The sequence below is a fragment of the Elephantulus edwardii genome, unplaced genomic scaffold (assembly GCF_000299155.1).
Source record: "Elephantulus edwardii isolate Elephantulus edwardi_28Jun2011 unplaced genomic scaffold, EleEdw1.0 scaffold00072, whole genome shotgun sequence".
In the NCBI taxonomy this organism is placed as follows: domain Eukaryota; kingdom Metazoa; phylum Chordata; class Mammalia; order Macroscelidea; family Macroscelididae; genus Elephantulus; species Elephantulus edwardii.
Genome location: NW_006399822.1, coordinates 3,351,640 through 3,377,439, shown reverse-complemented (window position 1 = coordinate 3,377,439; position 25,800 = coordinate 3,351,640). Strand labels below are relative to the sequence as shown.

At 54.7% G+C, this 25,800-nt stretch overlaps 1 protein-coding gene across 1 annotated transcript in view; it reads left to right on the top strand.

The window, feature by feature from the left end:
* The window catches only part of MLYCD (malonyl-CoA decarboxylase), a 15,746-nt gene extending 179 nt beyond the window's left edge, over positions 1–15,567 (top strand). Inside the window, exons 2-6 of the mRNA XM_006888880.1 lie at positions 4–366; positions 9,046–9,158; positions 10,514–10,670; positions 12,466–12,615; positions 15,037–15,567. Coding sequence (XP_006888942.1) covers positions 4–366; positions 9,046–9,158; positions 10,514–10,670; positions 12,466–12,615; positions 15,037–15,567 — 1,314 coding nt within the window. The remainder of the gene's footprint in view (positions 1–3; positions 367–9,045; positions 9,159–10,513; positions 10,671–12,465; positions 12,616–15,036) is intronic.
* Positions 15,568–25,800: the final 10,233 nt, after the last annotated feature.

The window sequence follows — 25,800 nt, the reverse complement described above, 5'->3', positions numbered from 1 at the left end:
GAGCTGCGCGAGAAGACGCCGGCGCCCGCCGAGGGCCAGTGCGCCGACTTCGTGAGCTTCTACGGCGGCCTGAGCGAGGTGTCCGAGCGCGCCGAGCTGCTGAGCCGCCTGGCGCAGGGCTTCGGCGTGGACCACGGCCAGGTGGCCGAGCAGAGCGCCGGCGTGCTCCAGCTGCGCCAGCAGCCGCGGGAGGCGGCCGTGCTGCTGCTGGCCGAGGACCGGCTGCGCTACGCGCTCGTGCCGCGCTACCGCGGCCTCTTCCACCACATCAGCAAGCTGGACGGCGGCGTGCGCTTCCTGGTGCAGCTGCGCGCCGACCTGCTGCAGGCGCAGAGCCTCAAGCTGGTGGAGGGGCCGCACGTGCGGGTAAGCGGCCGCCGCGTCCACCCCGGGCCGCGGGGCTTGTGCGTCGTCCGCCTGCAGTGGCCCCGTGCGGCCCTGCCCGCGCTGCGTGCGCTTAACATCCAGCCCGGGCGCGCCGCGGACGTGCTCGCCGTGAAAGCCAGCCCCGAGCCGGCCACCTGTCGGCCTGGCCAGGAATCTGAGAGGCCTTGGCCACAGTCACGTGAACGTCCACCTTGTGTTCGCAAGACACTGTGCTAGAAAGTTCTGTGAGAGGCACGAAGGTGGCCAGCACGTCGGGTCACCACCTGCCCTGAGGCTTCCTGGGCTCTTGGCTGCAGGTCAGGGCTGGGTGCTCGCTTCCAGGCTTCCACCTTAAGACGGGGCGATTGCAAGTTCACTTCCTGCTGCAATCAGAGCTTAATTAGCACAGAGGGTGTGTTCAGTTGCAAATATTGTTAAGTGATGATGAATATGGGGCATGCAGTGCGCCCCCCCCCAGTTCCTTATCCACTGACCTTACTGTTAGCATCATGACCCTACAGGCACTATGCCACCAGGGCTCTGAAACTCTTTTAACATGTTGCTAGGTACCATCAGTCGGAACCACCTGTAGCTGATCCTCCAGTGGGCTGTCAGAGGCCGTAAGTCTCATAGAAGAAAATGGCCCATCTTTCTCCTGCCAAACACGTGGGGGATTCAGACTGCATGCGTTTGGGTTGGCACTGCAGCTCCTTACCACTGGGCCACCAGAGCTCCCTCTTAACATAGCAGAGTTGACTGCTGCTGCTGGTAGCACCAGTGGGCTCCCATTCAGCAGCGAGCATGGCCAGGGACTGGGCAGTGCTTCATTCTGTTGTGCAGCCTCTCTGTGAGTCAGCACCAACTCAACCACACCCACCATCACACTGTTAGTATCCCATGTGAAGAGACCGTGAACTTGCCTTTTAACTGACCAACAAGTCCTATATTTCAGGAAGTTTCTGACATGCAGTGAAGAGGTGTAATTGGCTTGAAACTGGGCAGCTGAGCGCTTACGTTCTGGGCCTTTGAACAGCTTCTCACGTTGGTGTTTGGTTTCCCCATTCACCGCCTTACTCTTGAGGGGAAGAGCTGTATATTTTCTTGTAAAACCAATCGCCTCAGCAGCTCTGGCTCAGCGTGGCCCCTGTGTGTCCGAGCAGAGCCACACTGCGTGGGGTTAGCACCATCAGGCCTTTCTTCAAGGCAAGGACTCAGACCTCAGACTTAAAGTTAGCAGCTGAGTGCTTGGATTGCTGCCCTGGGGATTTCCTGGATCCCCTCTCACAGTCAGAGAAATAGATGGGTGATCATGTGTCCAAGATTCCAGATTAGAAAACAGCTGATCCCTACTCAGATCGGCCTCTGTTCACAGCATCACCAGCGTGCTGTGAGTGGTGTGGTGGGGGCAGAAACTGCTGCCTTCTTGACTGCTTAGCCTTAACCACTGCTCCCCCATGAATACACCACTCCCTTCACATCTAACAGGAACCCTGCAGGACAGACAGTGTAACTGTCCCATTGAGTTTCTGAGGCTGTAAATTGTTTTCTTTATTGGTTTTCCATTCAACTTTTTATTTTTTGTTTTAAAATATTAATTACAGTATCCTCAGTAACTGCACTTCCTACTTCTTCTCTGTGATTCTTATTTCCCTTAATCCTCCATCCTGCCCTTTTTTGACCTTATATGCTTGGCTAGTCTAAGGGGTGAGTGTAGGGAGTAAATCTTTACAAGAGCTAACTGCCTCCACGTTCTCCCTGATGGGTTCTGGCAGCCAACCTGTTAGCCTACCAACACTTAACCCACAGTGCCACCAGGGCTCTTTAGATATATAAAGTTTGGGTATAACCAAGGATGAGAGTCTAATTTTTTTTTTCATTTATTTTTATGTGTGTACCATCAAATTGGATCTGACTGGTACAGGAGGCGATTGTTCCTCCTTCTTCAGCAGAACATCTGGTGGATTTGAACCGTGCACCTCTGGGATTGCGAGAGTCTAATTTTAGAACAGTAAAAAGGTGGTGATTTATTTAAAAGTGGAGTTTCCGAGAAAGACCTTTGGTGCTGTGGATTGATATGTGACTGTTAGGATGAGCTCGAGTGTGTCAGATGGTGAGGCTGGGACAGGGTTCAGATCTGTTCCTAGGGTCACTGTGAGTCTCAGTTGATTGAACAGCACCTAACAACAGCTGTTCTGTTAGATCTTGTGTAGGACCACACACCTTCAGCCATGGCTTCCCCAGGGTTCCCCCGAGAACCCACAGTTGCTACTTGCCCAGGCCCATCTGTGGTGGATTCCTTCTCTGTTGAATAGCTCACCTCCCACCTGTGCTGACACGGCGGTGCACATCCACTGTTTGTTCTAGAGAGGCTGGGTTTGGTCTGTGGTCAGGTGGACTCTCCCCTGAGTCCGGGGCCAGTGATCCCTGGCAGGGTCTCTGGAATTCATTTCTTCGTGCTCAGAAGTGTCAGAACTGGGGGGGGTCACAAAAAAATAAAGAACTAGGGGGTCTCACCCACCCGCAGAACAATAACTTCCAGCACCTGAGTTCCAGGGTCCCTGCCCTCACATCCTCATGCTAGCCTGAGAAGAGCTCTTAACCACCCGCCTCTCCATAGCAGGGAGCGGTGAGTGCATCCTACTCACCTGCTCATTTTATCCTCAGCACATCAGCCCCGGCTGTGGAGTCCGTTCTGACACATAGTGACCCGACAGGACAGAGGCTGTGAATCTGGACAGGAGCAGACCACCACACTTTTTCCCACAGAGCAGCTGGTGGGCTCAGACGTCAGCCTAGTCTCCTTAGCATTCGCCTTGTCTGCAGAACTGAGGGTCACCTGAAGCAGACAGCCCAGTTAGTTGATGGAGGTCTTACCTCGTTTTGCTCTGAAGTTTGATGTGCCCTAGTTGTGATTCTTTTGTCCTTCGGAGACTCTCCACAGTTTCCACTTTTAAGCGACTTGTCATACAGTTACTTCCCGGAGGTGTCAGCAGGCTGTGCTCCGGAAGATTGCAGTGGCCGGTTTGGGCAGGTCACCCAGCAGGCCTCTTTGGTGTTTCCACTGGTTGGACGCGAACCTTCAGCCCCTTGGTTACCAACTGAGGTGGTTCATGACTGGTACCCCCTAGGAGTTGAGTTTTCCCAAGCCAGGGAGCACATCTTCCCCATCAGCCAGTCTTGCTGGCCAGGATCACGGCTCTGAGGCCTTCCTGTGGCTTTTGTGGGGCACACCAGCCATCCAGGACCACACCTTCAGTGACCCCCTTCTCCAGGTTGCTTCCTCATGAATATCTACTGATGCACATCCTGCCTGCAGCTCCCTGCCCCTGGATGTGTTGGCTGTGTGCAGGGACTGAGCCACTGGCAGGCTCCGTCCTGAGCTGACAGGTCCTGAGCTGACCCTGTCGCAGGCCTCATTGAGTCGCATGGATGCAAAGACACTCTTCCTGTCAGTGGCAGGTATGAAGCTATAAGCTGCTTCCATGTCATGTACAGAACAGGGGCCAGAGTGGAGGTCCTGGGGCGCTTAAAAGATCTGTGCTAGACCACTGAGTGGGTCCCTGAGAGCTCCCCCACAGGGCAGAGCGGAACTGGCCCTCGGCTGGTGAAGGCTGCAGGTCCTTATGGAAGCACACCGCCGTGTCCGTCTCCTGTGGAGCAGCTGGTGGGTTCACACCTGTTAGCAGCCCAGAGCTCTTCCCACTGAGCCACCAGGGCTCCTGCTGACCAAGGCAGTGTCGGTTTCAGTTATGCTAGAGGATATTGAGGTTTCCCTAGTGGTGTAGTATGTGACATAACAGGCTGCTCACTGAAAGGTGGGTGGTTCGATTCCACCAATCTCTCTTAGGAGAAAGATGGGCAGCCTCCTCCTGTAAAGATGACGGCACCCTGCTGGAGGGTCTTGGTGAGTCAGGGTCAAGGCCATCGGTCATCCGAGGGGGACAGCTGTGACAGTCAGCTCCCAGAGAGATTCCGTCCTATAGGGTCACTGTCAGAATTGACTTGATGGCAACAGGTGTTTACTAACTAGGAGTGATAGTTGAAACGTAACTGACAGTGCCTCAGAAGAAAGGCCTGGCCGCCTGCATAAGTAATCCTGCCAGGAAAGTTCTGTGGAGCAGCTGTGCTCTGTGACCTGGGTCACCGTGGTGAGGAACTGACCTGAGGGTTTCCAGGTCGGTTCGGGTACCGAGGAGGATCGCTGAGCAGGCAGGGAGGGACCTGGCTAGCAGGTTAGCTGTGTGGTTTTAGCCAAGTCCCTGGGCTCAAGGCCAGCTGCTGCCCTCTGAGAAAGGCCGTAAGGAAGAGGGAGTGTGGAGCTTTGCTGAAACCTGCTCTGTGGCGGTCAGGCACAGTTCCTTTGGCCTGTGCTTTGGCCCAGGGTTGTGGTCATGGGGCCAATGGAAGAATCTGGAAAACTGACCTTGCCTTTAGAACAGCACCCAGGATAGGACGCTGTAGCATGTGACCACCATGCCAGATCACTTTTCTGGGGTATTTTAAGTCCGAGGAAGTTTCTCTTCTCTCCTAGGGACTCCTTAAACTCCAGAGCCAGGCCGGGCCTCTACTGAGGGGAGTTGGCAGAGGTCACACCTGAGTTGTGCTTTCCCACACTGCGAGCTGGTGCTTGAGGATCCTTGGCTCGAGGGCTCATGTGGGGCTGATGTGGGAACAGTAACCTTCACTGCCTCTGGACTTGCGTACCCTCAGAGCCCTCCCACCCCAGGCTGTGGAGAGTGGATGAGCTCAGGCAGGCCAGGAGTGGGGTCACTCTCTTGACTGTGACGTGGAGGACTTGCTTTTAAGTACTCTCTGACCTCTGTTTTTGCATCTCATCTGGTCACTGGATGATGGCTGAATGAGTCCAGATGACGCCAGAGTCCTTGCCTCCGTTACCTGTGGCCAGCTGCCTTGCCACCTGCGTGTTGAGACCTCAAGCCCTCTCCTGGCCTCTACGGCTGCCGCCGAGGTTGGAGCTAAACAGCAGACACTTCTGACCTTTCCCCTGGATTCCCAGTGCTCGTGTTCCAGTGTCACATTTTATAACAGCTGAAAATAGAACAAGGATGCTGGGGGCCTGGCAGTGAGGAACCTGCACTAACCAAACCTTTTCCCTGAGTAGCCCTGAACCCGGGTCATTCTGGCCTTTTCCTAGCACAGATGTGCCGAGGTAGGAATGAAAATGCCCCGGGACCCAGCTGGTCCATTACTGACCACTGGATGCAGGAGTGCCCAGCTTGGCATCCGAGGACCGTGGAATATGGGGCACAAATGAACTGCAGAGCGGTCTGAGCAGCAGGAGAACTCGAGGTTGTGTTTCTCCATTTGCATTCTTTGCAGCAAGGGCCACGGTCCCCAGTAGATGCTGTGAGAATCCCAGGCAAGTCCAGACCATTGGAATGAAGGACAGCAGAGTTTATAGACCTCAGCTTTGCGTTGACTTTTGTCTTCCCCTGCCACTTTCCAGCTCCATCCTTCCACCCTTTCCTTGTCCCATCTGATGATAACCCGTCACGAACCGTCTTCCATGTGGAAGATGTCACTGGATGCTCTGGGAACTGGAGGAATGAATCTGAGATGACGTCTGCTCTGAAGAGCTAGAGCCGAGGAAAGGAGAGGAGATTCACTGTGACGGGGACCCCACAGTTCATAGGAGCCTCCGAGGTCATTGTCTAGTCCCTGCAGCAGCCCTTAATAAAAGCTGCGTCCCTGAGTTCTGCTTTATAGAACACATCAGACTGTGAGCACCTCCGAGGTCGAGGCCCATCTGTCTGTCCCTGCATGGCCCCTGAGGAGAGCCCTCAGGAGTGCCTGCCCATTGGGTCAAGTGGGGCTGTGGCGTTTGGGGCTCCTTCGCGCTGGCCCTAGCTTACTTCCCCAGTTTCCCCGCGAGTCATGGTGTCCCTGTGGTCTGGGCCAGCACTCCAGTGTTTCACTGCTCCGGACGGAGCAAGCCTTTGGGCTGACAGTGCCGCACCTGCAGTGTTTCTCAGAAGGCCAGTTCTCAGTCCTCAGCTTTCACAGTGTGGACAGACCCTGTGAGGGTTACAGCCTTACTCAGCTCTCCCATTATGTTCTGTGTGATCTTTACACAGCCAGTCAAAACGTCAGTTCTGTACCCGACGTACAGTGTTTATATCAGTCGGTACCAGTTCAGTTCTGCTAGTACGTAGTCCATCTGTTGAGTCGCAAACTGGTAGTGGTTTGGATAATAATAGAGTGTCACGGGGAGGGCTGTGGCCAGCAGCCTGGGGCTGTGGATGATTCTGCTCTGAGGTACCCTCAGGGACCCCGATGTCTGCTTTGTTATCGTCTCTCAGGAACCTTCATCCTCAAGTTCCAGCCTGGAAGTTGAGAGGGAAGAACAGAGAAGATGGGCAACGGGCAGGTCCCAGCTGCCTTTCAGGAAGGTTCACAGAAACTGCCCCACGCCACCGCTGCTTTTCACTCACTGCACAGCGTCTGGACAGCCCTGGATGCATTACCATCTTTGTCCTGGATAGCTGTGTGGCTCGCTGAAAAGTGGGGCTACTCTGAATTTTCAAAGAGGAGGAACAGCTCCTGGAGACAGCGGGCTGCCATCTGCTGCTCTCAGAATCTTGCTCTGCTCCAGCCTCGCTGTTAGAAAGCCTTGAGCCTTGCTGATGGGTCTGCACCCCTCCTCCTCTCCACCTTGACCTCTTTACATTCTCACTTGAGAAGTTTCAGTGTGGGTGTGTTATTGATGACAAAATTTAATCAGGTCGTTTTTGGAAATAAGGTACGTGAAACCAGAGTAAGATTCTTTCGTCAAGTCTAAAGTGCAGTGATTGTGAGAGAGAACGTTATTTTGTGTTCACTCGGTAGCTTGTTGGTGAGGAGTAACACTGTCAACCCAGAGGCATGTGGTGCGGCTCTCCCTGTGGCTCTGTGGGAGAGAGATGGTCTGTCTCTTCCCGTGTGAGTCACTGCTCTAGAAACCTAATGGAGGGTCAGCTGTGGGTTTGTGCCAAGTTAACGGTTTGTAACAACATGGTTTTTAAAGGGAGCCCTGGTGGCACAGTTGGGAGGGAATGATGTTAACCCAGAGTCCGAGCCTCTTTATTAGTCTGTATCCGTCCACCAGTGACACGTAGGGAGACGGTTAGGAAGTGCTTTCCATACACTTTACAGCATCACACACCTCAGGGAGGGTTGATCAACTGTGAGCACGTTTCAACTCAACACCGATGAGTTACATTAAAAGTTAAAAAAAAATGCTACCAGTTCACCAATTACCTACGAGGCTTTGAAATGGCTGCCTGCTGGACCCCGGCCACCCGTGGCCACCTGGCCCTTATGGGGCACCTTGGGTGCTAATTCACTGTCTGGTCACTGTGGTCAGTGAAGCAAAACACGGTTGATTTAGACAGCTTAGTTCAGACCTTCCCATTTGGCATCATACGGGGTAAAATGACAGAGCCCAAATGGCAGAAGATGTGAAGACGAACTGATCAGAGCTGTCCGTCAGGAAAAGCTGCAGAAGGAACCCTTTACTCATCTTGCATTCCATCATCATTTTTGGGGGGGCGTGGCGACTCTGGGTGTGTGGGAGGAAAATTTTGCAAATGACATCATGTTTGGAAAAAGTAGAGAATGAGCAAAAAAAGAGGATGACCTTCAACTAAATGGGTTAACATAGTGACCACGGGCACAGCAGAGGACGTGAGGCTGCAAGCCAAGGCAGGGTTTCAATCTGTCACTCACAGGGTCTCTGGTAGGAGCTTGACAACACCTCACAGCAGCAGACACTCTCTGGGGTGTGTGGTGCCGGGGGGAGGGGGGTGCACACACGTGTGCGTGTGCTGTCAGTGAAAATTTAGAGAACAGCTTTTCTATTCAATGATTCATACAGATTTTTATTTGTAGCATTAGTTACAGACCCCACATTAAAACATTGTTCTTCCCTCTCCCTCCCTGTGATTCTGGTTTGCATTCATCCTACCCCTTTCTGTGTCTTCTGAAAGCTCTCACTGGACACATACTGCGTTTGCTCTTGTGTGATTGACTGTTCTAACAAGTGAGTACCTCCCCGGTGTTACTGATTACCCTAAAAGTGTGTCTTTTTATTTGTTTTGGGGATTCCTACTGGTGGTGGCCTAGTGGTAAGGAGTTGTACTGTCAACTCAAAGTTTTGAGGTTCAGATCTACCTGGTGTCTTGTAGGAGAAAGACATTCTCCTGTGCAAGTTACCGTCTCTGAAAAGCTGCTGGAGAGGGTCAGCTCTGGTACATAACAACACTGCTTGCTTAAAGCTGAACCACACGAGTGAGTTTAGTGCCAGGATCAAACAACATCTGAGGGGGCCATAGTCTTGGGGTTCCACCCGTCCGTTAGACCAGTAAGCCTCATTTTTGCGATTGTGAGTTTTGTGCATCTGTATCTCCCACTCATTTTCTCATGTGCACACACGCATGTGTTCTATAAAATGTATAGAACAAGGTGTTTGCTGTTCCAGCATTTGTTTACTGTGCTGTCCACTGCCCGTAACTATGGTCGGTCAGCATATTGTGCTCCCGTCACTGCTGCCCATTTCCAGATTTTTCATCAGCCAGCCACCCACGAGCTCCAGACATGGAATCCTCTCCGCCCCGTCCTGCGTTCTTTGTGGCCAAGGTGGGCTGCTCAGCTGCGATCTGAAGGCGCCTTGTCTCCTTGCAGGAAATGGACGGGGTGCTGAAGAGCATGCTGTCTGAGTGGTTCTCTTCTGGCTTCCTCAACCTCGAGCGGGTCACCTGGCACTCCCCGTGCGAGGTGCTGCAGAAGATCAGTGAGTGAGTATCCACACCCTGCTCCTGACACCAGATGGGGCTGCAGCCACAGACACCCCCAACCCGTGCATCTCCCAGCCAGCCTGCTGCACTCCTCCGTTGTCCTCAGACATGATTGGACCAGCTGCTCCAAGGTCATGGAGAAGGGATGGGCATCTCAGGGGTCTTATTTACACCCTCACATTAAAAGCAAAAAGAGTCCTGGTGGCATAGTGGATTAAAGACCCCCCACCTTGGTGCCCTGTGGTCACGTCTGCTCTGTTCTGTGGGCTTGCTGGGAGATGGCATCAGCTCCCAGGAGAAGGTGGGAGTTGGTTGTCAAAAAGAAGCATACATGCTTGGGCCTTCCCCACGCCCCGTCCTCTGTGTGGTGCAAATTGTCTGCACCCTCTATTTACATCAGTAATTAAAGTGCTGTCATTTCGTCCTAGAATGTCTCCTGTAAAGAAGTCTCTAAAGTGACTGTTGTTGTGTACCATAGAGCCACAGCAGACCCACGGCTGACCCTCCAGTGGGTTTTCAGAGGCAATTTATTGCAAGGGAGGAGATTGCCCATCCTTCTCCCGCAGAGCTGCTGGTGGCCTTGAACTGCGTGCCTTCAGGATTGCAGTTCACCTTCTTGCCACTAGGCCACCAGAGCTCCCTAAAGTGACAGTATTATCCATATTTACAGACTTGTCAAAAAAGTAGCAATTGCCTGGCGCTGGCGCACACCGATCCGTGTGTCAGCAAAGCTGTGCTCTGGGGGTTCTCAGGGACTGACTGTTTCTACAGTGGCTCACCAGGCCATTCTTCTGAAGTGACTCTGGGTGGGCTTGAACCTCCAGCCTTTCTGTTAACAGCAAAGCACTTTGCTGTTTGCATTACCTGGGGAGGGACACAGCTTGTGCCAGATGCGCTGATCACTCAGGGTCTTCACGTTCCCTGTTACCAGGTGGGGTCTCCAGTTTGAGGCTCTCACACTAGAGAACAGTGCAGACTCCGAGGGCTGACCACCAGGTAGTGGTCAGACGGGGAAGCTGGACAGACAGAATGAGACCCACTGTATTTCAGGCCTGCAAAGGCTTGGTGCCTCAGCGATGAAAAGCTTGGCTGGGTCTGTGAGACTCAAATCGCAGGCACAGGTGCTTCCCAAGAGGACCAAACTCCTCCGGCACCGGATTGAAAAACCAGAACACGGTTCAGTGTGAAACGGCCATTGACCGTGATTCCACCCCGTCGGCTGTTTCCCGTGAAAATCGCTTCCTTTGCCTGTTGTCTGTGGCATGGAGTCTGTAGGAGCGCTGCTGAGGCTTTGGGGAGTGAGGTGACTGGGGATCCACGAAGGTCCTGAGCACGTCTCTCGTTTTTGCCCCCAGGTCTGAGGCTGTGCACCCCGTGAGGAGCTGGATGGACATCAAGCGGCGTGTGGGCCCCTACCGCCGGTGCTACTTCTTCTCACACTGCTCCACACCCGAGGAGCCGCTGGTGGTGCTTCACGTGGCGCTGACCAGCGAGGTCACCAGCAACATCCAGGTACGTGGGAGCCAGCCGCCCGGCCGGGAAAGGCTAACTGGGTGTCCTTGATCCTCAGCGCGGCCCTGGCTTTCGAAAAACATGGCTCTGGGATCTGGGGCCTTTGAAGTTAGGTTGTTGAATGTAGCCCCGTGGTGTGTGGCAATCTGGGAAGGGAGCCCCATCTGGATGTGGTGACTGAGATGCGGACAGGAACTGAGATGCGTGACAGGAACCAGGTCAGATGAGGGAAGAGCATGTGTGAAATATTGACAGGGAGTTCCGAAAGGCAGCTGATTGAGAAGGAAGCTGTGGCCCCGTGCTGGTGCTGCTGGGTGGGTGGGCTGGGAGAGGTCTGCCCCATAGATGCACTGGATTCTTGCACAGTAGAGGTGAAGCAGAGGGGACTCTACCCCTTAAACCAAGCCCCAGCCAGTCTTTTCTCCAAAGCATGAAGCAGGCCTAAGGCCTCGGGTTGGATTCCGGGAGTCCTCACCTGAATCCAGCTCCAGCCAACCTCCTCATCTTCCTCCAAGCATGTCCTGACCACTGGCGGGGGGTGAGGGTGGTCTCAGAGCCCCCTCAGAGTCTGCTGAAGTTGGAAGTGGAGAGGGAAATTCACAGACCTGCATTACCAGCAGTTTCAGAAAGCCTGTGGACACGCTATTTCCCCCCCCCCCAACCATCCGTGGCAAAGTCCCTTCTAGGTTATTTCAATGGGTTCTCCCAGTGTAAGCTAGTCCTTGTGATTAAGTAACACATTTTCTCACTAAATATCAAAAATGCTGAGTACCATGCTCCTTCAAAAAATTACCTGTAATGAGACCACAGTCAGCACTTCCTTGAAAGCACCAATGGGAAGGAAGCTAGATGACTGGGAATGGAGCAGCCAGGGTGGGAACAACAATGTCCATGCACAACGGACAGGGCCAGTGTGGCTGAACAATTCGTGTAGCGGTTAGCAGTTGTGGTATAGGACCCTAAACTGTGAACTTTCACTGAAAACACTATAGTATTTTTTTATAAAAGTAAACCATTTGTGTCTGCATTAAAGCAAACTACTCGGTAGCCTCCTGCTAGTTGGCTTTAGAAAGAGACCTTCAGAGGTTTGGGCTGGCCGTCAACCACCAACCCAGGGCAGGGTGGTGGGCAGGTCACCCTCCAGCCCGAGCCACCTTCTCATATTTCTGCGTATTTCCATTGAGAGAGGACAAGAGTGGGCCCCAGCATCAGGAAGGTGCAGAAGAAAGTCATAAAAACACGTAAATGAAGCTACACGGAACTGGGTTTAGAAAATATCTAGAGGGTGGAAAAGGTTGATCTTTGCAGAGAAACGAAAGGAATTTGTGCTCTCTGAACAAAGGTCGAGTGAGTTATCTTTAGCTGTGCAGTGTTAGGTAAGGTTCTGTTTGCACGAAGGCCTGATAAATATTTTTAAAATAAATAAATAAAACGGACACAGATTACACTTCAACAGCATCTGCACGCTAATGTCAAGATGGTAGCTGCACTGCAATCCCAGAGGTGTGCAGTTCAAATCCACCAGATGCTTTGCTGGAGAAGGAGGAACCATCTCCTCCTGTACACACACAAATAATAAAAATAAAATAAATTTAAAAAAAAAAAGATGGTAAAGATACCTAACGAGCCTACAGCCTTGTGGGGGAGGAAATCCTTACCTCTGAAGAGCTTGTAAATAGAGCCAAGGCGTTTGGCTCTGAGGAATCTGACCCTGAACAGCGCCCCTGCCGTGAGACTCCCCTCTGGACTGGGCAGAAGGGCTGAGGTGTGAGCCCTCCTTGTCAATGTCTTCCAGGCCATCGTGAAGGAGTGCCCCTCCTCAGAGACGGAGGACAAGAACAGGATTGTCGCCGCCATGTTCTACTCCATCAGCCTGGCCCAGCAAGGCCTGCAGGGCGTAGAGCTGGGAACCTTCCTCATCAAACGTGTCATAAAGGAGCTACAGGTAAGTGTGGCAAAGGCCAACGCCCCATCTGTCCTCACCTCTGGTCACCTGGCTCGAGTCCAGCCCCTGCGCACTGAGGAACCTGGCAAATGTCGGGTTTCCTAGAGCAACGCTGCGAATAGCAGATTGGAACCTCGCCCTGTCATGTGCGTCCTCACCGTCTCTCAGATGCTCCAGACTCTTGTCACAGTTGGGTTTCTTAATTGGCCATCGGCCCTGCTGGCCTTCCCTCTGGCTCAGGATGTGGAGACAGGAACCAAAGGTGAAGGAGTAGAGAATGCCAGATGTTCCTTGGCACTTCCTCCGAGATTGGAGGGGCGCCACCGAGCCTCCAGGCTCTCTGTTGTCCTGGGTGCCCAGGACAGTTCAGATGCCTTCATGGGGCCCCATGGTCATTGCTAGCAGTACCTGCTTTCACTTTGTTGTGTCCAGTTTGGGTGATGGAGGTCATCCTAATCCTGCCACACACACCCAGCTGCCTCCCCCCATACACACCAGGACTTCCTCCATCCGGGTGACCGTTTAGACCATAGTGTGAAGGGAAGAAGGGTGGCTGTGTCTACGTAACTTGCTCCATGGCATTGTCCTCTGAAAGCACCTCGTAGCTGTGAGGTTCCCAGTCTCCCTCCAGGCCTGGGCACTGACATGCTGCCTTAGACGGGATCTCGGTGCACTATGAGTGCAGTCTCAGAACCAAGTCTCTAACAACACAGGGAGCTCTCTGTAAACACGGGAAAGGGTGTCTTCAGAGTGATGGCTCTGCAGTGAGGAAGCTGGCAGGCCCAGGTCTGTACGGTAGGCAGGAGGCCCCAGGGACTGGTGACCCCACTGTCAGCAGCCAGACAGAAGGCAGGAGCTGGTGAGTCTTAACATATGCAGGTTGGGTGGCAGGCTCCTGGCCCACATGGCAAGAACAGAGAGGTTTACCAGAACTTCCATGTGCCAGGCAGTCCCCTCCCATCAGATCACAGGATGGAAGATAGTTGCATAATATTGAGAATCCTGACATTTATGTGCATCTCCTTAAGCCAAACTTGACCTCTAGTTAAGATCATTATGAAGCCATACTTTACATTAACGAAATACAGTGTACGACCACAGATGTCCCATCCCTGTTGTATTTAATGTTTTTAAGTAAGGGATGAGGGAGGAAGTATTTACCATCTGTATCTTCATGTACGTGCACGCATGCATGTAGGTGCATGTTAAACAAAGATGGAATGCATGTAACAACTAACAGTGGCTGCTTTTGCAGCAGGTCACAAGGCCATAACCACTTAGAACTGCCTTCTTCAGCGCCCGTTCTGTGTTCTCTCTGCCTTGGCAAGCACCTCAGCTCACTGGTTCGTGGCCTGGTGGGCTGACCCTGACCTTCACTCCTGAAGGTCTAGTATCATGTCAGGTTGGCTTCCTGTGGTTTGCATTGACTTGAGTGACAGGCAGTGCAGAGCTGAGACCACCTCACAGGTCTCTGGACTCCAACATGGTCTCCCACCTCCACTGTGTAATATGAGCCAGTTTTCCCTTAGTGACGGCGACTTGTCACCACAGACAGTACAGGAGCTCCCACCTTTGACTGTTGTCCCTGAGGCCTGAGCTGCCCAGAGTAGCCGGTGGGATTGTTACCTCCCACATCAATGGACTGGGCTGGTCTCCAGATGGCAGTATTTTGCCATTTGGAGCTGACCTATCTGAGCACAGGGCGGCAGGGACAGGAAGCAGAAATTTTGCTAGTGGGTCACTCGGGGCCGTAGTCTAGTTCTGCCCCACCAGGAATACTATGAGGGGGTGACTTTGACAAACAAATGTGTACTCTCACAGTTTAGAAAGCTGCAAGTCCACATTCCAGGTGCCAGCTCTGTTATTGTTGTGTGCTGTGAAGATGGAGCTGACACGTAGCTGACCCTCCTAGGGGAAGGCTTTCTCCCTTTGTCAGCTGTTGGAGGAAGGCCCTCACGTCTGGGTATAGGAGGGTCTCAGTGAGGTCCAGATGATGTGCTCCGTCCACTCCCGGTGTGCAGCCTGGTCCCTGTATCCAGCATTATTGATGTGAGGATTTACAACATGTGAGATAATTACATCAAGTCAATCAATGGCACTGGATAACGCACTCCTCTTGTCTACCGTCGCTGAGTACATGGGTGCCTGACCCTACTCCAAGGTTCAGCTTTGGCAAGTCCAGCTCATAGGCCATGTATCCATGTCAGTGGGGTGCAGCCCCTCCTAGAGACTGGCCTCAGGTCCTAGCCATGCCAAAGAATGAGGAAGAGAAGTGTGTGTCCAGCGTTGTCGCTCTGTCGATGAGCACGTGGCCTGCCCAGACCACGCTTGGTGAGTGGGGGGCTGGGGGTTTTCTCCTGTGACCTCCCTGCTGAATCTCTTCTGCCTTGTGTCCTCCTCTCTGCCTCCCCCCACCCCCAGAGGGAGTTCCCGCAGCTGGGGGCGTTTTCCAGCCTGTCCCCCATCCCCGGCTTCACCAAGTGGCTCCTGGGCCAGCTGAGCTCCCAGAAGGAGCACGGGCACAGCCAGCTCTTCTCCGACTCCGAGGCCCAGGAAATCGCAGCAGCCGTGGGTGGGCCCGTCCACGAGACTCTCAAGGCGGTGCTGAGTGGCCACGAGTGGGTGAAGTCGGAGAAGGTGGTGCGGGCACTGCAGGCGCCCCTGACCCGCCTCTGCGCCTGGTACCTGTACGGCGAGAAGCACCGTGGCTACGCCCTCAACCCTGTGGCCAACTTCCACCTGCAGAACGGTGCCGTGCTCTGGCGCATCAACTGGCTGGGCGACCTGAGCCCCAAGGGCATCACCGGCTCCTGCGGCCTGATGGTCAACTACCGCTACTACCTGGACGAGACGGCCACCCACAGCACCGCCTACCTGGGCTCCAAGCACATCAAGGCTTCCGAGCAGGTGCTCAGCCTGGTGGCCCAGCACCAGAAGAACAGCAAGCTGTGAGAGGCCTGGCCACATGGTGGCCCAGGAGGTCTAACACCTGGACAGGGCTCCTGGACGAGGCAAGTCCTGGAGGGCTCATCCGGTGGAGGAAGATCCCAGTTTTCTCCTTCCCGCTGGTCGCACAGGAAGCGTGCAGTGCCAGGACGTGGTGGGCACAGTGGCAGCGGTGCTAGCCCTCGGGCTGGGGGTGGGGAAGCGAGGACTTCCACGGCCCACCCTCACCTCCCACCTGGCTCCTTGCATCCATGGACCAGGCGAGGAGCCCAGGAGAGCAGAGACTTTTCATTGGAGCTTGTAGAAAAGAACCCCAGACAGTTGATATAACCACCTCCTCTGCTGGTGACAAAGGGAGTTGGGCTACGCTGCAGTCTGCTGGTCCTGCTGGAAGATTCCAGAAGTCTGGACAGGGTTATGATCAGGGACTGAGCAGGTGAGTAACTGCTGCTTGGAGCATCACTTGGCTTCTGGTGAAGATCACTGCCATTGGGTTTATGATGAACTGTCAGGCAAAGAACAGTGTGTTCCATTATCAATAAACGGTTACTTGACACCATTGTGTTGGCGTCTGTTAGTCCATCCGGGACGTCAGTGGGTCTGGACGTGGGGCTGCCCTGTGACGAGGCCAGGTCTTCAGAGGGGCATGCAGAATGGCAGGAGAGCTAGGGGCTTGGGGCTTTGGGAAGGAGAAGGGAGGGGGGCGTGCTGTGCATGTGTGTCAACACAGGGAGCTAAGACTGTGATATGTGGGGTCCATGTGTGTCTGTGGGATGTGTGTTTCCCTGAGCGCTTCCAGCTAGCTCTTTCCTGAGCTGTTCTGAGTCAGAATCTGAGTCCTTCCTGATGAGGAGTCCGTGAGTCAGAATCCACTCATTCCTGAACTGTCATTGTATGTGACCTGATAGGCGTGGACACCTGGGGTCTGGGCAGTCACCTGGACAATGGCAGTTACAGCCTCCTGGATGGCCAGTGGTGACAGGTCTGCTGGCCGAGCTGAAGCTGTCATTTGTGACCTGGTGGACAGACCAGGTAGTGACCGCTGCACGCTTCCTCTTTGTCCCCCTCCCATGCAGTCTCCTTGGGTGCTGTAGCTGCGGGTGGCTACCCTTGGTATCGTGCGTGCCAGCCTTCTCCTGGGCTTCATGGTTTATTTTATCTTCTGGAATGAGAGGAGTTAACCTGCCAGCAATCCCTATATGCCAGGACACCAAGCGACGAGGCCCTGAACCCTCCGTTTCCACTGCCTCAGATTCTCCTAATGTGTGCACACACATCAAGGTGGACGCGGGCCGAGGCCATCCTCGCCTCGCTCTTCTGCCCCTCACAGGCAGCGTGCGTTCCACAAAGGCTGGTACCAGCCCTGCACCCAGTGAGTCCGGCAGTGCTACTTTTCTAGCAGCACGTGTTCCCTTTGTGTCTCGGTCACGTTTTGGTCGTTCTCACAGTGGCCCTCCGTTAGGCTGTGCTGACCTGCAAGTTCTCCTTCACGCTGTTTTTAGGAGAGCAAACCCACAGCCATGCAGGGAGTCCACCTGCCAGTGAGCCTGTGGGACGAAGCAAAGGCCCTCTACGGCTTCCGAGGCAGTAGTATTTCACAGAAACAGCTGTCGCATTGTTTCCCCATTAAGTGGCTGGTGGGTTCAAACCACCAGCCTTTCAGTTCGGCTTTGCTGAGCTCCCCTGTGCACCACCGGCCCAGGCCCTGCTCGCTGAGTGGTACTCCACTTTCAGACCTGCCTTCCAGCCTGTCCAGCTGGTGCTGGGGCCTCAGGCCTGAACGCACTGAGCTGCCCCACTGCCCCTCTCTCCCACAGTCCCGCCCTCTGGATCTGCCAGTCCTCAGTGATAGGTCAAGGGGAAGCAGGAGTTGCAGGCCTCAATCCCTTGGTCATCCAGAGCCTGGAATCCCAAGTACCAGGCAGGCCACTTCCGGTTCCTCCCCTGTACCAGTCAGGTCCTGCTCTCAGACACCCCATATCTTGTCACAGTAGAACGTGTTCCCCGGGTTTCCAACAGAAGCGGGTAGCTGGCCTTTCTTCTGAGATGTAACCAGGGAGACTCAGACTCCAAGCCTTTCCATTAGCAGCCAAGTGTTCATACTCCTCGGGCCTCCTACGTGGTACGTGGCTTAACGAGAGAAGAAGCTCTTAGTGTTGTGGGCTGATACCAGAGGTTGTGAGGATGGCACAGGAGAGAGAGGACAGGGTCCTGACTGGTCGTTCATGGGGTTACCATGTTGACTGGGTGGCACCAAATAATAACAGCTGGTCTTGAGGGGAGCTCTTGTGACTGGTCATTAGGAAATGACACTGCTTACCCAGAGGCCAAGCGGTTCAAATCCGGCAGAGGCTCCAATGGCAATCTCCTCCCTTGTGATTTCCAGCTGGGTGGTCCAGTGGCAGGGCGGCTGTGAGTCAGTTCTGACTAGCCGTGAGTCTGAGCTCGTTGGGCTTTGCTGGAAATTTAAGTGTAAGGTGTATTTCTGACTGAAATGGAGAATGCAACTCATTATGATATTTTAGTTGGACTTTAAAGGCTTTCCTTGGGATCTGAAGTCTGTCTGGGCATCTGTTCTTAGAAACCAAAGCTGCTGACAATCATTGTTGAGTAGTAGTTTGTGGCGACTACCCCCTGATCATGGTTCTGTCCCACAGTGTGTCCACTTCCTGCATTGCTGCTGTAGGTCACACCTCCAGTCACGGCTTCCCTGGCCCCTCGCCCTTCCGGCTTCACTCGAGCTGCTGCTGGCTGACAGGCTGCCTCACAATTCCTTCTGCGCCCAGGAACGTTCCTGCGTCCTCAGCCATTAGTGACGTTGCAGCCTGGCCTCAGGCTCCTGTTCAGTCTGTAGCTGCGTCCCACGATGCCCTTGCGTTCCTGGTCTCCCCCTATTCTTTACCATCGGGCAGGAGAAAAGGAAAGAGCTTGCCATGGACGCTCGCGCCCATCCTGCGCCAGGTAGGGTGTCTCCTGGGGCTCAGAAAGGGTTGAGCAGCCCTTGAGGGGCCAAGCCGGGCCAGCAGGCTGAGTGGGCAGCAAAGCTTGTGTTTTCCCCACGAATCTGATCTGCTGCAGGAACGGTGTCCCCCTCCCAGAGGCCAGAGCACTGTTCCATCTGACCACACGGAGGAGAGGGTCTGAGAGTAACCTGCTGAGTGGCCAGGAGGTGGGCAAGTGTACGGACTCTCTGAGGCTTGCCCAGGGCTGGGATCTGGTTGGATCTCCTCTGGAGTCAGCACCGTCAGTGTGAGGGCCCAAGCCCAGCAATGGGGCACCTCCTTTAGAGAGTCCAGACCTCTGCCCCATCGGGTGTAGGGCAGCCCAGGCCTCACAGGGCATGGACACATAGCGGGGTCTGCTGCCCCCCTGATCCGGGTTCCAGCTTTCATGGGGACCTACTGCATCATCTACCCCCATTCCTGTGACCCACACAGCACATTCTCAATTTGATGAGCTCAGTAGTGAAGTGGGGGGACCTGGGAGCCCACAGTCACTTGGCTCTCAGAGGAGAAGCCAGAACACTGGTCTGCAGAGCTGTCCCTCCCAGGGCTGGAAGAGGACTGAAGGGGACAGGGACCTGGCCAGCCTTCTTCTGGAACAAGGGGAGAGGAGGGAATCCTGCAGGGGTAACAGGGCCAGGGCTGGAGATACATGATTCTCGGGCCACTGTCCTCGGATCAGACAATTCTGATGATGTAAATGTCAGGTGCTCAGATTGGAACCTGCAGACCCCCAACTCAGATCCCCTGTCCTCCAATCAGTTCCAGTTCAGCTCTGTTGTTCTGCCATCAAGTGAGAACTGACCCACAGCTGACCCTCCTGTGGTTGTTCAGAGGTAGTAACTCACAGGGGAGGACAGTGTCCATCCTCCTGCAGAGCCGCTGGTGGTTACGAACCACGTGTGTTTGAGATTGCAGCGCAATTCTTAACTTAGGCCATCAGCACTGCCTTTAGGACACCCTATAGCACTGATCCAGGCCATGGTCTTTGCAATCACTTGCTATGCATCAGATCTAGACAATGACTAGGGAGGAGAGAAGGAGAATCGATGTCTTTGAGCTGTGGTGCTGGAGAAGAGTGATGAATATGCCATGGACTGCTAGGTGAACAAACAGGTTCGTCCTGGAGAGGGTGAAACCAGGGAGCTTCTTGGAGGCAAGGATTCTGAGGCTTCGTCTGACATACTTTGGACATGTTGCAAGGAGGGACCAGTGCTTGCAGAGCGAGCGACGTCATGCTTGGGAGGGTGGAGAGACAGCACAGGAGAGGAAGACCCTGGATGAGATGGATCGATTCAGTCACTGGGGTAATAGGGGTTGGAGTGTCAGGGACAATAATATTGGCACAGGATAGAGCAGGGTTTAGGGCTGTTGTACATAGGGTCGCTGTGAGTCGCAGGCGACTCGATGGCACATAACAACATAGCACAGAAGAGAGCTGCTCCCCTAGGATTTCCCATCCCTACAGAAGCACACTGCTTCTGCCTCCTCCCGTGGAGCCGGTGGTTCAGGTGCCCATCTGGGGGTCAGCGCCCAAGTGTTTCAACCACCATGCCCCCAGGGCTCCTCCTGCAGATCTGTCTGCAGCACTTGGTGGCACGGTGCCCCCATGTGCCCACTAGATGGCAGTGCCACATCTCTGACCACTTCGTGCCTTGTCAACTTGGACCACGCGTGTTCAGCCATCTGGACCTGACTCAGAGTCCCCAGAGGCCATGCATGCAACAAGAAGTGAGGCTGCCCCACCCCACTGAGGCTCCAGTCACAGCCACAGTCGCCTTGGGAGGGGCAGCCACGCGGCTGTTTGGAGCTAGGGCTCTGAAGCTCTTGGTTCAGGCAGAGAAGCACTTCTCAAGCCCACCAAGCTGAGGGCTCAGCTACCCCAGTCTTCAGTCACTGACATGTTATATCACAGCACCCACATAGGCAGCACTTGTTGATACGCAGGAGTTCCAGCAGAACCTAATGGGATGGGAACCTCACCCTTGCAGCCTTCCAGGCAGATATACTGCCTGTTCTCTCTCCCTCCCTGTCTCAGAAAAGAAGAGAGGTAGATAGTTGCTGTCACGCTGGCTCTATGTAACTGAATAAGATTCACTGTCATGGCACTGAGATGCCAGAGCCCGATCTTTTGGCCGGTGCATCAGTCTACCTACGGAAGGGTTCTGGCCCTCCCTCGGACCCTCTGCTTTGCCAGCCTGATGTCCTCCTCTAGCCATGGGTCCATCCGAAGCCGTGGCCACACTCTACTTCAAAGCAGCCTCTGGGTCGTGCTCCTGCTAGAACTGATCGGCCCTTCCTTCCGGCCGCCCACCCACCGTCCAGTCACTGTTCCTCCCAGCGCCATACTTTAAATGCACCGATTCACCTTCATCCTCAGTCTTCCTTTAACATTAGCAAGCCGAACCCACTGCCATTGGATCAGTGCTGGCTCACGGGACCCTAAAGGCCAGAGTCGGACTGTCCCTAGAGAGTTTCCAAAGCTGTGATCCTTCCAAGAGCAGACTGCCTGCCTCACCATCCTGCCGAGATGCTGCGGATGTCCAGCTGCCAGCCTTGTGAGCAGCAGCCGAGCGCTTGACCATTGTGCCACCAGGCTCTCGCACCTTCCTTTTCATTTTTGAATTATCGTTTGAGTGGGAGTTGGAGATTAGTTTTGTGTTCAGCCATTTGTAGCCAGTCCCCGCAGAGTGACAGCACTCCTCCCAGCTCTCCCCTGTGCTTCCCATTTCCACTCTTCCTTATTTCCTGTCTCTTCCTTCCTGGACTTTATCACTGTTGCCAAGTGTCACCACGTTGGCTCCGGCTCATAGTGTGACCTCATGTGCAACGGAAGAAGACCCCACCTGTTCCTGTGCCATCTGCCCCTGTCCGCTGTGTGCGAGCCCACTGGAGCCGCTGGTAGAGGGTTTTCCTCCTTTTCACGGACCCTCTGCTCTACCAAGCATGTTGTCTTTCTCCAGGGCCCAGCCCTTGCTGATAACACATCCACAGTACGTGAGATGCAGGTGCGCCATCCTTGCTCTAAGGAGCTCTCAGGCTGCACTTTGCCCAAGTCACATCTGCTTGTTCCCTGGCAATGTGGCCCTTGTCATCTCTTGTGGCTGGCTGTTCCGAGGAACGCCTGCTCCCTCAGTGCATCTGGATAGTCTGAATACCGTTGGGTGGACAGTTGAGCCATGAGGCCCAGTCGATACCAACCTGGAAACAGCCTTGTTTGCAAAGCTAAAGTTCTAACCCAGGGGCCCTGGACCCTGCAGCCTCCCCTTTTGCGAAGTGGCTGAGAGCAGATGCCTGTAGTGGCCGCCCCCCCAGCATCCACCTCCCCCTTCTCCCTCACTCCCTCACCCCACTCCAGCCCCCAGCAGTTACCAGCCCACCCCAGGAGGTGAGAAGAGGAGACAGATGCTCTCTGCCGGGGCCACATAGGCAGAGGGTACCCTGAGCACCCAGGTGTGGCCCCTTCCCTGAGTTCCGGAGCATCTGGCTGCAGGGACCCCCTCCTCCACACTCACTCCTTTCTCCTCTGCCTCACCTGTTAAGTTGTGTCCATTTTGGAGATGTCACCACTGAGACTGGATAGCAGTGGAGCCACAGGAAAAGGGAGGCACTGAGCTCATCAGACCCCCGGCTCGGCTTGCCTGTCCCCACTGGCCAGGCCAGAGAGGGCAGGACTTTATGATGTGACAAACAATCCAGCCCGTGCCTCTCCCCCTCCCCAGCTGCCACATCCAGTGGGGGGGTCCCCGGGGGAGGGCCAGCCCCAGAAGCCTGTCCTCCTCCGGCTGGGATCCCCACCCCTGCCACACCAGACCATCCACCACCAGGTAGGAATGAGCCGTAGCTGGGAGGTCTGAGAGGTTGGTGAGGGGGCCTGGAGAGGAGACGAGGGTCCAGAAAGGACCAGGGGACAGGGAGGGGTATACCAGCGTTGCCCCTTGCTTGCCCTGTCATCTGAGAAAATGCTGGAACTCTGGGCATTGGTACTGCGCCCCGCTTGTTGTGTGATCTGTGAAAGTGCTGGAACTCTGGACAGGGAGCATCACTGGCCAGTCCCGCCAGGTCTCAAGGGACGCCCCAACTAGAACCTGCCCATGATACCCCCAGGCCTGGAGTGGAGGCCGGGGTACACCTCACCCTGAGTACCCAACATACTTAACTCTGGGAACACCCTGTGTGTTCCCCACCTCTGCCCCTCCAGGACCACAACTCTCATCACCATCCAGTCAGGACTGACACCTAGCTGACCCTCCACTGGGCTTCCGAGGCTGTAAATGGTAAATGGCAAGCGAGATTTCCCATCTTCCTCTGAGCAGCTGGTGTATTCTGACCACCAGAGTAGGGTGCCCTATGGGGTAGCAGTGTCCGTCCCCAGAGACTACACAAGACCCCCCTTCCTTACACAAAGGCCAACTGCTGTAGGCAGTACAGGGCAGCCTCGAGGTTTACCCAGCCCAGTGCCCTTCTCCTTCCAGACCGGGGTCCTTCCTGGTGTGGGGTGCACAAGGCCCAGGCAGAGCCCAGCCTCAGTTTACTGGGCCCTTGGGTCACAACCCAGGGAAGGCCAGGTCAAGTACAGGGACCCAAATGCTCCTCTTCCTGGTGCAGCTCCGTCCTTGGCAAACACGGCACCTGGGTCTTTCTGCCAGGGAGATGGCAACAGCAGGGCCCACAGCACCGCCCTTCCAAGGCCTGTGTCTCCCCAGCACTGAGTGGAGACCCAGGTGTGGAGGGGAGGGACATCCTCCATCAGGCCACCGTGGGGTGGGGTAACCCCCACAATCCCTCCTGGCTCCCATTTCTCTCTGTCGGCATAACAGATTACCGTAACCAGGCGCTAAAACAACACAGATGTACTCTCTCACAGTTCCCACTGGAAGCCTGAGAGCGGGGTGTAGGCAGGGCCGAGCTCCCTCCAGAGGTGCAGGCCAGGGGCCTTCCTGGAACCTCCCCACTCCTAGCACCCCATCCTTCCTGGATTCTCCCCAATCCTGGAGGCCTTGGCCATCCCTTGGCTTGCGGCTGCACCACTCGGGTCCCTGTCTGTCATCACCCGCCGTCTTCACCTCTGTCCTGTGTCTGCCTCTTCTTTCTTCTGACTCAGAAAAGTGCTTGTCATGAGACTAGGGCTCTCCAGGAACCCAAGATCCTCTCAGATCTGGATCCGTAGGTAGTCCACAGAGACCCCAAGAGTCCTGGGGGCACTGAGGTTAACGCAGGGCGTGAATACACTGCAGCAAGCCTGTGGAAGGCAGAGAGGCTGCAGGAGGGTGAGCAGCGATGTGTATTCCACAAAGAACAGTGTGTGTGAGACGGGTGACAGGACACAGTGTGCGCAAGACGGAAGCGGTGCGTGCTGCGGGGCCTGCAGGCTTTTTACTTGACTGGAATATAAGGGAGCCATCAGGGTGCTTTAAGCAAGAGGTGGCATGATTGTGGACAAAGGCTTCTTGGGGAGCACACTCTGCAGGGAAGTGAGATGAGGGCTGCTGAGCAGTGCAGGGGGCGTGCTGGTGCACCCCTTAGAAGACCAGGTGCCATTTCTGGAACCCTGACCGTCAGCAGCCCTTCCCAGCAGTGGAGCTTGGCACTCAGCTCCTCCCCTGCTCCCATCTCTTCTGGGGACAGGAAGTGGCTGTGACCTTCATCCTTGGGACAGTTGCCACAGTCCCAGCCCGTGCTTGCCCTCACCCTTCCCACAGTCAGCTCAAAATGCAGGCCTGGTCCTGTCTCCCTGCTGCCAAGGCTGCCTTTACTCCACCCTGGCCCTTCAGGCCCTGCGGCCTGTGCTCCTTCCCCTCTGTCCTCACTCCCCCTGGGTTCTGCTCTGCTGTGCCGCGTGCCCACCTCTCTGGCTCTCCCTGAGCTCTTAGGCCTCCTACAGTTCCCAGCTCAGCATCTCTCTCTCAGGATGACTTCCCCCATCCGCAGGTGATCCATTCCTAACAATACGTCATCTTCCTGCTGGACCATCATCTCCTTCAGGGCACGATCTGTGTCCTTTTCTCCGCCCTTGAACACCTCCCAGCACGATGCTGGGGCATGAACTGTGAAGGAAGGGCAGGGGGAGCTTTGAAACCACTCCCACGAGGTCACACCATTCAGGGAATCTGCAGCTTGAATCCCGAGGCTCCAGCCATGGACGGCTAACACGCCATCACTGGACTGATGGCAGCTTCTCTGACTCACTCTAAGCATGGAATCACATTCCGCATGGGCCACAGAGACCCCGGAGTGAGGAGAGGAGCTGAGCCTCCCCCAACAATCCAGCCTGATCAAGTGAAGAAGGAGGAAGAAGACCTCAATAGCCTGAAGCCCCTGGTCCCTTGTGGTCAGAAGCACTTAAGCCCATCCTTGTCCAGACTCCGGGGAGAGTGACATTTCTCTCTGAATTGGGGGGTCCATACCCCATTAGGGGGTGCTTTGACCTCAATACTTCACATTTACCACTCAAGTCTCATTGCTTATGGTGCAGTATCACCCACAGATGACAGCTTGGATCCCCTACTCCAGCAGTCTTAGCAGTGCTCCTCTCCAACCCGGTCAGCCAGGCTGCCCCTTCCCCGCCCACCGTGAGCCAGGCACCTCTAGCCTCCGTGGGTCCTGCCCAGACCTGACTGCGCCTGCTGGCAGGTGCCATGCAGGTCAGATGGCAAGCCTGCCAACACGTGAGAGAAATTGGGGCCTGCCAGGTCCTGCCAGACACAGCCCCGTCAGTCATGTGGAGAATCTCATCTGTTCAGAAAGGCAGCCCAGGTTGCAGCAGCCTCTCAGCCCTGTGCCCCTCACAGTCCACGCGTCACCCCCTTTTAACAAGAACAAGTAATGCTGGTTCATTGCAGAAGGGGGAAAATTAAGTGAGACAAGGAAAAATCTCGGATTATCCCACTACCTGATGATGATGATGGTGGTGGGAAGAGTGAAGATGGAAATGATAATGAAGATGGAGATGATGATGATGATGGAGATGATAGTGAAGATGGAGATGATAGTGAAGATGGAGATGATGATGAGAAGATGGCAATGGTGGTGATGATGATGATGGAGATGATAATGAAGATGGAGATGATGATGATGATGATGATGGAGATGGCTGCAGTGGTGGTGAAGGTGATGGTAGCAGGTTGAAAGTTACAATGATAGTGATAAAGATGATGGTGATGATGATGATGGAGATGATAGTGATGGAGATTATGATGATAGTGATGGAGATGATGATGATAGTGATGGAGATGAT